Consider the following 15,344-nt stretch of genomic DNA (forward strand, 5'->3'; position numbering starts at 1 on the left):
TGGGAATAACATCATGGGAACAACAGGAGGGAAAACACCATCCCACAGGCTCTAGGACACACTGCTAAGGCAGCACAAGGCTAAGTGGGGACCTGTGAGTGGAAATCAGGCTGCAGGGTTGCAGGGAAAGACCCCTAATGAAACCTGAGGCTACAGAAGTGCTCCGGGCTACAAAGGTCCTAATCTGTGCTCTGGTTAGCTGAGGGCAAAGTAAAAAAAATCAGCCTATGAGAAACACACACTCCCTGTTGCTTCTTGAGCTATGCAATTTACAGTAAGCAAAAGGACTGCATCTGCCTTTACATAATTTCTTGGCATACTTCAAAAGCATGTATGCCTATACATAGGTGTTGTTCACCTTTTTTCACTTCATTTCTTTTCATAACTGAACATATGTTTAATGCACTTATATTTTCCTGATAGCCTCCCTGGCTCCTGAGAACAGATGCATCCTATTTTTATATAAAAACACAGAATATTTTTTTCTTTCAAGAGTACAAGAAAGCTAGGAAGATCTATGTAAGGGCTGACTTCTCCATTATTATGTTTTCTTCAGTTTGTTATTTACATCTGACAGTGTTCCAAAACAGTACCACCAGTGAGAAATCTCACAGCAGGAGGATTGCTTTCTGGCTTTTTTCAAATCCATTTGAGGTATTGTCTGCTTCAAAAGGCTTTCAGTCTAAATAGAGAAGAGAAACATGGAACAAGGCAAAGAAGAGAAGCAGAGAAAAGATAGTGTGACCTCCTGGTAGGCAGAAGGCTGAAGTCTGATTCCAAGTGCAATAGATAATCCTACCTCTATTTAATTTATCTGGTGTCTTCCTAAAGTCTGTAAACCACTTTGACGTGTTTTTGTTGGCATCAAATAATATTTGGGCAAGGGCATTTAAAAAAGACAAGTTAAAAGAGACATTTAATTTTGGTGAGAATTGCTGGTGACTGAAAATTATGGATGTCTGATGGCTATTCAGTAACTGGAGGCTTCTGTCCAGCTGCCATTTAACACCATTGGTGGCAGCTTCAGTGTGGGTGAAGAGGTAATAGATTCAAAGAAAGCAGCAACACTTACGTCTTCATCATCGTTATTTTTAATCAAATCAAGAGCAGCATGATTTGACTGGAATTACTGTACCTTTGGTCCATTAAATTTAGGAAAGATGCTGCATTTGGGTGAACTCTGGCTTGCCTTCTGAAATTCCAACTTTAATTTTCAGGACTTGCTCTCAACAAAAGTAGCTTTTATTTTTTTCCTAGTTTGAGCACCTACTTCAAAATTGTTTTCTTCTCACATTTTTGTCCCTTGTAAAGAATCCCATTTCCCTCAAGTTCACTCAGAATATGCCAGATGCTTGAAATCTTATTTGTAGTATCAATTCAGGTGTTAAAATTTGGCTTTAAAAAGAGTTATTTAGGAGTTTAGGTTATTCAGTGTGACAAGTGACTGTTTCAAGAGTACCTGGGTTGATATGTACCTATTCCAAATGACAAAGGGAGCATATGTGAGGAATGGATAGAGTAGGTCAGATTACCAAAGACTATGTGAGGGCTCTTCTTTAAATTGTACCTGGGCAAAGCTATTGTGAAACTGCATATTGCTAAACTTGATCAAAAGGCTTGATCAAAACTGTAGATGTTTCCTAAAGAAAAAAGCTGATACAGCTTATGGAAGTCTTCTCTAGGCCAGATGCTTGTGCTTTTCTCTGCTATTTAAAAAAAAAAAAAAAAAAAAAAAAAAAAAAGGTAGAGATGTTCCTGTGCAATAGGATATGTTTTTATTTAGTCTGATAGTTGATCCTTAGGCTATTATTCTGAAACAGCCCTCCTTCCACCACTGGCTCAAGAAGGCCTTTTGCATCCCAGAGGAAAAAGCATGATATCATATCAATGTCTTGTATTGTCTTTGGTGAGGTCACTTGTCTTTACCCACACTGTTACAGGTACTCAGTTGACAGATTTTGTAATAAAGATGCTGAAGTAAAATTTTCCTACAGCCAGGAGCTCACACCCATGGGAGTGATGGAGTCATCCTGCGGACCGAGGGATTTCCAGATGATTTTTCTTTGATCTTGGCTTCTTTTTAATTTTTTATTTATGCTATTTGTCTTTGATACTAATCAGTGCAAAATTAATTTTCATAATTTTATACCCTGCAACAAAAACAAGAGTTGGTAAGAGGAGTAGATTTGCTTATGCTGGGTACTTTAACCCTCTTAAAGGATGAAAAGTTTAACGCTAAACAAAGAAACGTGCTCAGAAATTGTACTCTGCTCAAACAAACTGATTTGAGAATCCTAGTCTTTCTACTTAGGCAAAACAGTCCAAAAGACAGATTTTCATTGAATCTAATGTGTATATAAATGTTCTTATAATTAGGTACTACATGAAATTAGCAGACAGTATAGATATCAGCTGAAGTGCAGATGAAAAAAAAAACCCAAGAGGCACTTACCTTCTGAGACTACAGGAAAAACAAATACTGGTAGATGCCAGGGAGCTGCAATCTCCTTTCTTCTGAGATACAAGATATGTCAGCAAGGTCTGTGTGTCTGCAGCACTTCTCTGCTTGACAGTGCAGGCATAGGTGACTTTGGGTTGAGGTGGAAGAGCCTGTGTGGGGTTTACAGTCCCTGCTGAGCTCTGCTTGGCTTGGGTTAGACTGTGTGGCTACCACAGGTACCAGTGACTAGCAAGAACTCGTGTGCTGGTGGCTGCTGGGCTGGGGAATGTACACCTGACCCATAGGCAGCCCTTTCTGCTGACATTTCTAATCTACTGATCTGTTGATCAGGTGAAAGTTCTGTGTGGGTCTGTCAGGCCCTGTCTTCAGCGGCAAAAAAGATGTTCTTTTATCTGCTTTACTTCTTGACATAAACTCTACAAAAGATTGAATACAAAAAGGACAGTTTAGCACCAGTTAGAATCTTTAAAGCCTTGTCTTCACTGGGGAGTCATACTGAGGGCAATTGCCTATGTGGTGCTCTGTACACACTCTGTCTTTTGGTGGTAAGACAAAAATGACAAGATGTACAAAAGTAAAATACAAAAGCAGAATGAACAAAAAGGCAAGATATGGTTTATTTCCTAACTATTTTGTAACTATATAATCTTACTGGGACAAAAATATTTTGGAAAGGACAGTGAAAAGCTACAAAATAATTGAGGCAAGGTCAAGCAGTATTCTCGTATTTTCTGCTAACAGTTGCTAAATGTGACATGCATATGTTGTGACTTGTGTAAATCACTTTTTAGCTTAACTTTCCTATTCATAAGTTGTGGCTGCAAAAAAAGCCTGCACTGTTCCATTTCCTTAGTCTCCTCTTTCTTCTACAGACACACTTTTGTGTTTGGCAAACCACTGTTTTAAACACACAAAGTCATCTCTATGTTTATTACAGAGTGCACTCTACTTGCACATCAACAAGCATCTCTATAGGAAACTATGATTTTAATGCACTGCCGTGGTATTGGTGGCTTCTCAGACTGGCACTTGATGCTTTAATTCATTTTTTTCTTGTTCTTTTTTTCTATTACTTGATAAAAATATGCCCTATAAAAATGTATTTATTGGAATGCCATCAGAGTACTTTTTACTTGCAGCATTTTCAGTAGTTTATTATAATAATATTATTCATAAATATTATCATATTCAATATTCATATTATTGTATTAAAACCTATTTTGCATTTATCTCAGTAGATGCTGGTATCCAGCTTTAGTGTTCTGTTTTATGGGTTTTCCCACCTTCATGTGTGTGCCAGGTGCTGGAAAAGCAAATACAAAGACAGGTCCTTGCCCTGTTGCACATCCTCAGCAAGTGAGGACAGCAAGGAAAGGAGTTCACAGCTAAACAGTCACGTACATCTGCTCTGAGCAGCCACAATAATATTGTTTTCTTGCAGCTTTTAAATACATATTTCACTGGTGAAATTTTGAACTGATAAATCTTTTCCAGAAGATGATGGGAGGGCACTGCGTGTTAAGCTAAAGTCTGTGACCCCTGCCATTTTATGAATAAAAATGACAAGAAACCTCTTGCCTCACTCAATAAAATGATCAGTCACAACGGTGATTTACCAATTTCTTATGTCTTTATCTACATCAAGGTTCCCTCCAGGAGCATGTGCTGTGTCAGTCAGTGGGAAATGCAGTGCAGATACTGGATAGAAATGTAGTTTCCAACAAAAATGCATTCCACCTAGAAATGGATTTTAGGGCAATTTAGTGATCAGGAATGTAGTACTTTTATTAAATCTTGTAGCTTTTATTCATATATTTGTTGCTATGTTTCCTGGTCATGAGCAGCTTATGTAAGAATGGAGTAATGAGTGTAAATAGAGTTCAGGAAAGGGGACAGAATCACTGCAGGCTCTTCCTGCTACACAGCACCTACTATCACCTCTATTTGCAAATTCAGCGTAATGACTCACAAGCACAGGAAGTCATAAACAAAAAGGTAAAAAATGAGGGCCCCTGAAAAGGACAGGGAAAATATCAGAAATTACCACTTCTGTCCAGTTGTGGTGTCTGTCTTAAGGATTATATTTATAATACCAGTAGTAAGAATAATATAATAACAATAATAGCAATATATATATCCAGGTATGAAGAGCATCCAGAAGGATTCCTCTTCTTTGGAAGTTTTACAATGCAATGGATGCTCCTAGAAGATTATTCATCAGGTCAGGTTTAGATGGTTGCTTTTGGGATGATACAACTTGTGTTATGACAGCAACTTGGTTAAAATCAAGTCTAGAAAACTACTTCAGATGTAGAAGCCAATACAACAGGTACATAAAGATTGCTAAAAAGAATCCCATCTCCAGAGCTAATTGCCATCTCCAGAGTTTCCTAATCAGCTCTCTATAGGGAGACCTCGTAAGCTCTCAAAAATCCTGGTCCATGTTTTATGTACTGGCACCTTTATATTATAGATAAGGGTAAGAAAGTGAGAAAACTTCACTTAAATCTGCTGAGGGCCTCAAATTAATAATTGTGCTCTCAATTTCACATTACATTTGGCCAACAAAAGCACAACTATCAAAATTTTCCTTTTTAATTGTGCAGTTGAAGAGAGCATTCAAACTTAGTTTAAACACTCTGGATACTCTGGTGGTGCCAAGTAAGTAATTTTTAGAATTTATAACAATACTTAGTTTTCTCATCCTAAATAGATACTCATCATCATAATATGCATCAATATGGAAATATGTCAATAGTTAAATACACCATTGCATCTATTTGTCTGGTTCCACTTGGTAGCCTCAAGTTTTTGTCTTCAGCACAGAGTGATTGCTATAGTAAATTAAAGAAGAGCTATTGTTGAAAGTTATGGGGAAGGGGTCAATCTATAAAGAACAAGAACCAGTGCCTAGTGCTACAAGGTATATTGAAATGTATCTGTTATCTTAAATTTGCTTATGATAATATGACCTAGGAGTAGGTTTAAAGAGAAGGCAGAGCACTAGTCCTGTTACTCAGCAGTCTCAAGGACAAGCTCTGTGTGAATAGTAGGAGTTTAATGTCAGTTTCTAAATTATGCCATCGACGTTTAGAAGATATGTTTTACAACTTGACAAGTTTGAGATTCTAGAAGGATAATTTTTGATGTCATCATCTTGCTCTTTTCCTAATTTATTTTGGCGATATCAGTAATAAATTTGATTTTAGTAACTGCTGGACAGATCTGTGGTTGTTTTGCTGGATATTGTATGAGCATATGTATCCATGTCCATTCCCCTACACTTAGTACAATATTTGAATGAGTGTTGATATGTGCAAATCGTTGTCCTCTGTATAAAGATATATTGAAGTCTGGATAAGTGGAATGGTTTTCTATAAAAACAGCTTATTTAAATCCAATTAGAGCATCTTGTTGTTTCTATAGTTATGCAAATATATTGTACCTTTACTCTAAACAATGCCTAAACAAAGTGATGTTGGTATTGGATCACTCATAGCACTTAAACACTATTAAGTGATTTTCCTTTATCATGCAGAATAATGGGGTTTTATTGATATGTATGATGTGGTAGGTATACATATTTCTTAATTATAATGTGTGGGCCCAGTATTAGCCAGTAAGAACAATGTATTATGTAAAAAGTAAGAAGAATCTTTAAAAAATGCCTACTGTATTATCCAAAGGAATTAGCATTCGCTAGATTGCCAGTCAGCCAGGGTTTTACAAGAGTTATTGTCATTTTGATTTTCGGATGAGTCATTTGGTACATTGCCCCCAAAGGCACCTCATTATGATTCAGTGCACAGCATATGAAATTGCTCAGGCTTTCGGGGCTCCATGGAAAGCGAGTGGGGGTTGCGGTGGCTCAGCGTTGTGAAGCAGCAGCATTTTGCTTAATTGACACCTTTGATGTAGCCCTAAGACAGCACCTGCACCTCCCACTGCTGCTCTGAAGACGTCAGCCTTACGCAGAAAAGGCTTCTGCTTATGAATCCTGCATCGCGTTCAGCTCACTCTGTGAGCAGCCCCAGCTATCCTTAACTAATCCCATCGCTTCCCAGCTTGGCTGCAGCTTGCCTTAGTACAGAGCAGGAATATTGCTGCTTGCTCCTATCCTAGGTTAAACTGTCAGACTTTGTCCATGTTAGAACTCATAGAAGGTAAGTCAAATGGCTTGTTGATATCCTTAGAATGTAAATATTCTCCTAAGATTCGGAATCTGGGAATCTGATTGTCTCTTCTTTTTATCAAAGCACTTACAAGCGTAGCCTCTGATAGAGCAGTTGCTTGTTTAAGAATATTTACATGTGTATGTGATACATGCTTCACAGTGTTTCTGTCAGTGCTTCAATGTGAACATTATTGATATCCTCTTGTGTGATTACTTTGTAATAGAATTCTGTCCTCTGCTGGCATTGTTTTGGTAATTTATTGGATAATGTCATGAGCATGTGAAGATGCTTTTATAAAGATAGGCACGGACATATGGGAAGAAACTTACTTGTTTGAGAAAGTGATGCTTTCCTGTAAGTCAGACTGGAGGAGTTATAACCAATTCATTTGCCTCCAGAAAGCCCTTCTGGGTTAAGCCTGAGGTGATGTTTGGGTCAGATAGTATTGCAGAAATCACTCCAAATTGTTGAATGAGGAAAAGCAGGCAGCTGATTTGTTCTTGCAAGCAATACTATGTTTTGTTTTTAGCACTTCAAGCCACAGTTAAATGAAATGAAAAGGTTTATGTACGTGTCCTTTAAGGATAACAAAGCATCTTGTTTCCCATTACATTCAAGTACAGCAACAATGAAGTTTAAGAAAACATGATCATATTCTCTGCCATTGACTAAACTCTTTTCAGGTTTTTGCCTTATTTGCTTTCACTCCATAAAAAAAAGTCTTAATGAGCCAAAAATCTAAGGAAATAATTATTTTTAAATGATCTTATTTAATGTTTAAAACAAAGACTGAAAAGAAAATGAGTCTGTTCAATAGAGACTGAAAAAAAAAGTTGATTTAACTATTGTTTTTCTTTAATAATGCCTTGTATTTATTTTTTTCAATTTCTTGTCCTTTTAGTGAATGGAACCCCTGGTAGCCAACTTTCTACTCCCCGCTCTGGGAAGTCTCCAAGCCCATCTCCCACCAGCCCAGGAAGCCTAAGGAAACAGAGGGTAAGGAAATAAGGAAAGTGATTTCTGAGCATGGCTGGGGAGAATCCAGCATAGCCATTGTCCAATAGCCTGCTCCCTTCTGATCCCTTGTGTGTGTGTAGAGCCATAGAGTAGAAGAGCCTGGCTACAATCCTTGTGTTTGTAAAACACCCTGAAGTGAAATCCAACTGTTCTGTGTCTGTCAAAATGCTAAGTATACTGAAAAGTAGTTTCTCCTTGGGGGAAAAAACCAGGGGTTTCTCTCCTTTTTCACAAAACTTTTTGTTTGCTTGTTTTACTTTCTTTTTCCAAATGTTTCACAACTGAAAGACAATATCAAAGAAATCTCTTTTGTTCCTAACTCTCTCTGGGCATTATGTCACTGGCACAACATACAGACTGCTTTGATTTTGAAGCAAGGTGAAAGAATGCACTGTGGAATTTAGCAGTTTTATCACAGCCTTGTGCAGTGAAGATACTATCAGCACCAAGGCAATGTGAGACCTGCCAGTCACTTTCCTGGAGGAGAGTTGATTGCAGCTGTAGGTTCCCCTAGTTATCCTGTATGGAGTAATCTACAATATTCCTAGGCATCCAGAACTAAGCTAATGCCTATGTTACTGCTGCAACCCTCTGATAAAATATTACTTCTTCAACCCAAAAGCTCCACATGCTGATTTAATTAATTTTATATTTTTAAAAGAAATAAGACAGATGTCTGTGTATTTTCTGCTGTTTTCTAAACTGTGGTCAGTTGTCAATGAAAGCATCCCTGAGGCAGTACTCTGTATCTCAGACTTGTTTATAAACAGAGTTTGAACACAAGCTTTTTCTGCCTTTTCAGTTTTCAAACAGACATAATTCGTGCCTCTCAAAATAAAGGGATTATGTGCAAAATTGGCAGCGCTTGACTTTAGGAGCTGGTGCAGACCTGATTCCCCAGATACCCAAATCAGGAATAGCTGTAGCATGACCTGACTCCCTTCTAACCTGCAGACCCTTCTTCATACCTGATGTCTGCCAGGGAGCTGAGGAATTGTGCATGTCCAAGTCTTACCTCTGTCTGGGATACAGCTATTGGTTTCTGCCATGACTTGTTTACAGACACAGGAGCTGACTGTGATCTTGCAGTGCAGGGACAGCCAGTGAGCAGCAGCTTGGAGCCTCAGGGTAGTGTCATGGTTTTCATCATCCCATACACAGAGTAAAGATGTGAGTTCCAGTGGATAAGCTGGTGCTAAAATCTTCTTGAATGCAATGTCTTCCCCACCTGTTTGTTCTTGCTCTCAAGGCTTCTTAATGAATCATTAATAAGTCACTGGAGAGGGAACAAAGAGTCTTCCAAATGAATTATACATTGGTGATGTGAGGGCGTCTGTTTAGATGGATGATACCAGCTTACATTGGATTTGCATTTGCTGTAAGGCTGTCTCTGCATTGGTAACTTTCCTAAACTTTCTTTCTCACCACTGATGCTTTACTCTCCACAGTGAAGAAATGTTTTTCTGCTAATGTTTGTGGATGGGTGAGTGGGAACCATGTGATCAGCACCATTAGACTCAAGGGGTTTCTAGGCACAAGATTTCTGACTTTCAAATGTGAAGAGGAAAGCAGATGGGCTTCTTTTTATGTGTTAGTGTAATAAGATCACCAAGTGGCAGTATTATGGATGCAAAGTGCTATGCAGCAGTAACAAAATCAGATTGCTAACTGTAGAGAAAACAAATGTTGAAGTGTACAGGAGAGATAAGACATTGTTAGAAAGTTGAATTCTCTTCTCCAATATTTGTATTCTGACCTTGGTAGAGGACCTTTCTTGCTTGTCTGGCTTTATTTTAGACAGATTTATTTTTTTTACCTGATGAAACATGGAATATGTTCATGTAAAAATAGATTGCAATCATGTAAAATGCGTTGCAATAACATTATTTAGGTTACAGAATCAACTCAGAAGTTCAGGGATGGAAACTTAATACTCAGTCTGAGAATTTATTTCCTCTACTTTTATGTTTAGCTTGTGAAGTGAATGAGTTAGAAGTTCAGTGTTAAAACATATGATTGTGTCATTAAAGGATTTAATGTCCATTCCAATGAGTAAATAAGGCATTAAGCACTGCTTGAAAATCATAATTTCCTTGTTAGCAGTATAAATGATACTGTTTAGTTTTAGTACAGTTTTTTGTGTCTTTTCATTGTAATTTTACTTAGAGAGCTGATTTTATGTAACATATTGTTATGAACCAAATTTAAACCTGAAGTGTTTTGTTTTGTCTTCAATGACTTCAGCTACAGTGCTGACAAGCCAGCTGCAGGATGAGGTTTATTCCCTAGGAGGTTGCTGAAGTGCTGGTATCATGTGATAGACATACAAGGGAGAAGAGATGGATTTAAGTTCCCATCTTGTCCCCAGTGTTGAGAGGTGAGGTGTTCCTGCCCTGAAAGAAGAGTATTGGCTGCTGTAGGCATGATCTGGAGTTGAAGGTGATTGTCTGGCTGCTCTGTCTTTCTCTCCTTACCTGCACTTTGACAGAGCTACTGCTTTAGAACTGAAATAGGGTGCTGGATCCTCCTGGGAGCACCAGCTCACCTCTGTAGTTTGTGGTGTTTTGTGCCTCCCTCTGCAGTTAGAGTTACAGGAGTTCCTGTTCTCTCATGCCATCAGGTACAAGGAATGCCAGTGGTAGCCATTGGATCTGGAAGATGATAGGAGCACTTCCCCTAGGCTAGCCTGGTTCACCTTGAATTAACTAATCAATCAGCTCTTCAGCATCCCCATCCTGTGCTGTGAGGGAGTTGTAGGCTTGGGACATCACAATGCCAAGGGGTCTAGGCAGGCTGCCAGAGTTTCTTCTGGGAAGAGGCACCAAAGCAAGGTACTTCCACAAGGGGAGGGATTTCTTCCTGAGAATAGTAAAGACCTGCAGAGTGCATTAGGCAGCTTAAAATAGGGAATAATCATCTTACTTTCTGACATTTCATCACTCAACTTTTTAAAAAATAAATTCTGGCCTTTGAAGGATGGTTTTCCATTGCATTTCCATGCTGCTGTGGGCATACTCAGGAAAACAGCAGTCTTGTAACCCTACATATAAAATTTTGTACCCTCAAAAGCCAGAATATGAAAGATAAATTTTATCCTTTTTCATTTGCATATGTATGTGGCTGAGTTGTTTCCAGAAATTCAGAAGTCAGTGAAAGTTATATTTTTATAATCTTGTGCGAAACTCAGTCTATATTTGAAGAAAGTAAGATTTGAAAGATTAATTTCTTGGGTGTAATTCACGAAGTTGAAAGTGAACTAGGAACAATTTATCAGCTGTCTTAGCTAACTGTCAACCAATTTTCAGCTTCTGAATATTTTAATTAGCAGGCTGTGTGCTACAGCTACTCTTTCTTGCCGTTTACTTATTTCTTTATTCTTAAATGAGAAAATGAGATTATAGTTTTTAAATTATTATGAACATCATTAAATTTTGGTGTTTGGTTGTTTTTTTTTTTTTTCCCAGAGGTTTAACACATTTGAAATTTAGGTTGGAAATAGAAGATTGAAGTAGAATTGCTGTGTTGCCCACAAATGTAGTTCTGTTGCAACAGAGTGCCATTAACTATGCAAACTCAGAACAAGTGCCATGGCATTTAAAATAATTTTTTTTTCTATGTTCCTAGAGGTTACAACCTACAGAATAAAGAAAAATTAGATTTAAGGTACCTCTTGACTGATTAGACAGGCTGAATTCTATGTACATAAGGATTTTTTTTTTTTTAGTTGTATGTAGCCAAGAAGTCTGATTCATTCAGCAATTTTTGTCTTCTTATGAATCTATGCAAAATAATAAATAAATTCTCCTCAAAATTTCAAGAAACCAGCTCTCTGGCTAATTATAGGCAAGAAAAATTCTTTCAGAGAGGAAAACTTTTTTCAGACTTTCAAGTATTTAAAAGCATGTGAAAAAGTAGAGAAAATGACACTGAAATCTGTTGAATAATTTTGCTTTAAAGCAATCACAGAGTTATGAAAATAGACACAAAAATATTCTCTAAATATTAAAATTCGGAACCATTTTTCAGTTCCAAATGCATATATCTTTTTTATATTCAGAAGCAAGAGCAGTCACCTGGGAGATACCATTCAAAATTTTGGGGTGTTACCCTCTCTAACAAATCAAAATATTCCTTTTTTCCTGTTGTATGTATCAGAAATTCCCAAATTGGATATTATCAAAAGAAATTTTAATAATTACATAACTAGTTAGTATTCAGAATAAGATGTTCTTGACTGCTTAAAATTGTTCTCTTGTCTAGATTGTTTGCAACATAATAGAAATGTATTTAAGATCTCATTTTTCACTCTGTCAGTCTAATGTCTTCTACTGTGTGTATACACACCCTTTGGTACAATACATACAAAAGAAGCATTCTAGGGAATCAACACTCCTTTAAGGTACTTAAATCCCTTTTACGTCATGCCTGCAAGTAAAATATAAACCTGCATTGTTTATTGAGATCACAGGTTGAAATTTATGAAGCATTCATTTTAGCTGGTCCTTTTTTGTAATACAGCTTTCAGATTTGTTCATTTCTTATCTCGGTTATCTTACTGTGATTATAAAAAGCAAAACAAACCCATTCAAGGTGAACCCAAAAGCTGGCCCCATCAGCTTTCCATTCTCATGTTTTCTTGTACTTTGTCTTACAGGGATTTTTTGTTGCAATTTGTTCTTATTTTCTATATGGAAAGGATCCCCCAAAACACCTTAAAGGTATCAGAGAATGGCTATGAGATATGCTGAGCACCTGTCCAATCAGAACCCCTCTGAACCATCAGTTATGTTTAATTCACCTCAAAAAAGACAGTGCCCTGTCCTCTACCACTTCTCTTTTTTGAACTTTCATTCCGTGTGATTGTGTGTCTTGATGATGGTTGCTGTGTAGGTGGGACAGGGCAATGTATCATCCCATAACACCTCTGGCACTTGAGGATTGTCTGATCCATCAGAGGACCAGAGTGTGTTGAAGGAATGAAGGGTACAGATCCTCTCAGACTCTGCTGTCATGAGCTGGTTGCTTGGCTACCGACAGCAAGAGACGGTGATGGGGGGACACGTGTAGAACACGCTGTCCTTTGAGACACACACACGGGCACAGAGGAGCTGTGCAGAGGAGTGCCACTGTCAGCACAGCACAGGCAGCAGCAGTGTCAGCAGCCCAGGGGTCAAATGTTGCTGCATCCGTGCTGTATCACCAGTGGGGTGGCAAGTTTTTATTACATTATATAAGGTAAACACTCACTCTGCCACTGTGAAACAGCCAAAAGGAAAATGAGTTCCCTTTGAGATTAAATTAATGTTTCCAGATTTCCAAACCATTAGGAGACTCTCCAGAACAGACAAATATAGTTTGAATAGTGTTTAATAGGAAAGACTCAAAGAAAAAAGTAATTGCCTCTGAGAATATGTTGTACATTGAAACTTTAGTTTTATTTACTAATCATCTATTTTTTTATTAAAAATTATAATATGACATTAAGACAACAATATGAATATATAGAACATGTATATTTTGTGTTAAACATGTCTTCTGGTCCACAGTAACAAAAAGAATATAAGACAGTTGCAATGCAACAAATCAAACAGAATAAACAAATCTATACTGCACTTCATCTTACAGGACCTGTATCGCCCACTCTCTTCGGATGATATGGATTCAGTAGGAGACTCAGTGTAAAAGAGAAAATGGAACAATGTTTATGGTTTGTGATTTGATGAAGGTTTAACATTTTTAAAGAAAGTAGCTGCTAATTTACAGTAATAGTGAATCGCACAAAAGAGTTTTGCATATTTAATATTAACAACATGGGGCCAAATTAATTCTAGAGTGTGGGGGTATTTTTTGGCTTTATCACTGCATTTTAATGCAAGAATTTGTAATGAATGAGCCATTGAATATGTCCATCAAATCCAGAACAACATTGTGCATACTCAAAGGCACAAAGATTGGATAAGGTGAATATAACGCACAAATCCATAGCGAGCACATTTATGAATAGCACTATTTTTATCATCTAAGGTACTGATTATATGTTCTGTTTTTACCATATGTATCTTTATTCATTTTGATATGAACAGTTAATAAGTACTTTGCTTTTACCAGCGAATAGGTAAAATGCAGAGATGCAAAAACCTGCCATATTAAACTGCTTGCACCACGCTGTCAGATCCCAACACGCACATTTGAAACACTCTAAGTTCAGTCTTTTTATCCAAATGAAAAAAAAAGCAAAGAAATCCTGTGCGGTCACAGGGCAAAAGTGATTCTTTCAAAGCAGTGTTCAAATTCTCTTCACTGCATTGCCATCTGACGACTGAAAACAGCAGGGTGTTCACAGGCATTATGAATGTTTTACCTGGCAAGTGCTGTTAATGCTGATCATCCGTGTGTTGCAAGTAAACAGGGACAGATTTCTGACCCAGGAAATGCGAGGGCCTGCTGGCTAGCAGCGTCATCTGACATACATGGGGTGACACCTTTTGGAAAATATATTTTGCCTCAGAATGTAGTTAATTATTTTCACTTATGTTAAGAACAAGAACATCATTTTTTATTTCCTATAAGGAGACATTTTGTGCATTTTAAAAAGAAAGCCTACAGAAATGGTGATACTATAAATCATCCTTCTATTGACCTAATTTTTCTGTTTTTGCAGTATCTAGGGGTGCTCTTTTTGTACAGCATGAATATGCAAAACTCCTTTAGTGTAAAAGTAGGTCGTGCATTATAACCAGTTGCTTAACAAATATCTACTAATTTTCATTTGTTTTCTGCTGCTTTATTGTGAGAATCTTAGCCTGCTTAATTCACATAGTAGCAACATTTCCCATCATATGTTATATTTAAGTCCATAGACACTTTTGAAGTCTTATACCTTTCCCTTCATTTTCTCAAATACTAATAATTTAAGAATTAGAAATCAGTGTGTTTCTGATTCTCAGCAAAAATCTATTGAGGTTAGCTATTTAGTGATGATTTAATATATTTTGAAACCAGGAAAATTTACTTAATTGAAGAAAAGGTTTAGCTGTCACATGCCAACTTCTAAATGTAGTGTAATAATTCCTTTAGACTGATTTGTCCATAATAAAATTCAGCAGATGGAAAATATTGGCATGTGATGTTATGACTTTACTGTATCAACATAATTTTCTTTACAGAGGATATTTGTGAAAACAAATGAAAGGGCAGCAGAATACAAAACTTACCTTCTCTGTTTCCAATACCTGGTTCCAGTATCACCTGGAGAGAAAGTCGTTGATCTGGCAGGTTTGCTGAAGCAGTCCCTTTTGAAATGCATGTTTTGCCATTCCCTCGTCAGACTTCAATCTAAAACTTTTCCCAGCCTTAAGAACAGTCCATCCCTTACCCCATACCATAATCCATAGGCTGCCTGTTCTACTGAAAAAGTTCACAGCTGTGAGGTTACTTGCATTTTCAGCTGTTATGAGGGAATGTCTTTGCAAAATTTATTACTTGGTCCTGAGAAATGCAAATTATACAGAGGTGCATTGGGATCAGTTTCTAACAATTCAGGCAATTTGACCAGATTGAGCAAAATATTTAGTGACCTTTCAAAAATTGTTTTTTCCTATAAAGAAAATAAATTCCAGGAATTGTATTTTTCTTCCCTTCTCCCATATAGGCGACTGCTGCTTTAAGCAGTTTATTAAGAATGTTCTGTG

General features: G+C 37.3%; 1 protein-coding gene across 3 annotated transcripts in view; it reads left to right on the forward strand.

The window, feature by feature from the left end:
* Positions 1-15,344, forward strand: part of DCLK1 (doublecortin like kinase 1) — a 228,149-nt gene that overhangs the window by 156,099 nt on the left and 56,706 nt on the right. For 2 of the 3 annotated variants that reach the window (XM_079304891.1, XM_079304890.1), the window contains exon 6: positions 7,538-7,632. In XM_079304891.1, the coding sequence (XP_079161017.1) occupies positions 7,538-7,632 (95 nt within the window). Of the gene's footprint in view, positions 1-7,537; positions 7,633-13,278; positions 14,859-15,344 lie in introns of those variants that run through there. The other variant, XM_079304892.1, reaches the window with a different exon arrangement.

The sequence above is a fragment of the Erithacus rubecula genome, assembly GCF_903797595.1.
Source record: "Erithacus rubecula genome assembly, chromosome: 1".
In the NCBI taxonomy this organism is placed as follows: domain Eukaryota; kingdom Metazoa; phylum Chordata; class Aves; order Passeriformes; family Muscicapidae; genus Erithacus; species Erithacus rubecula.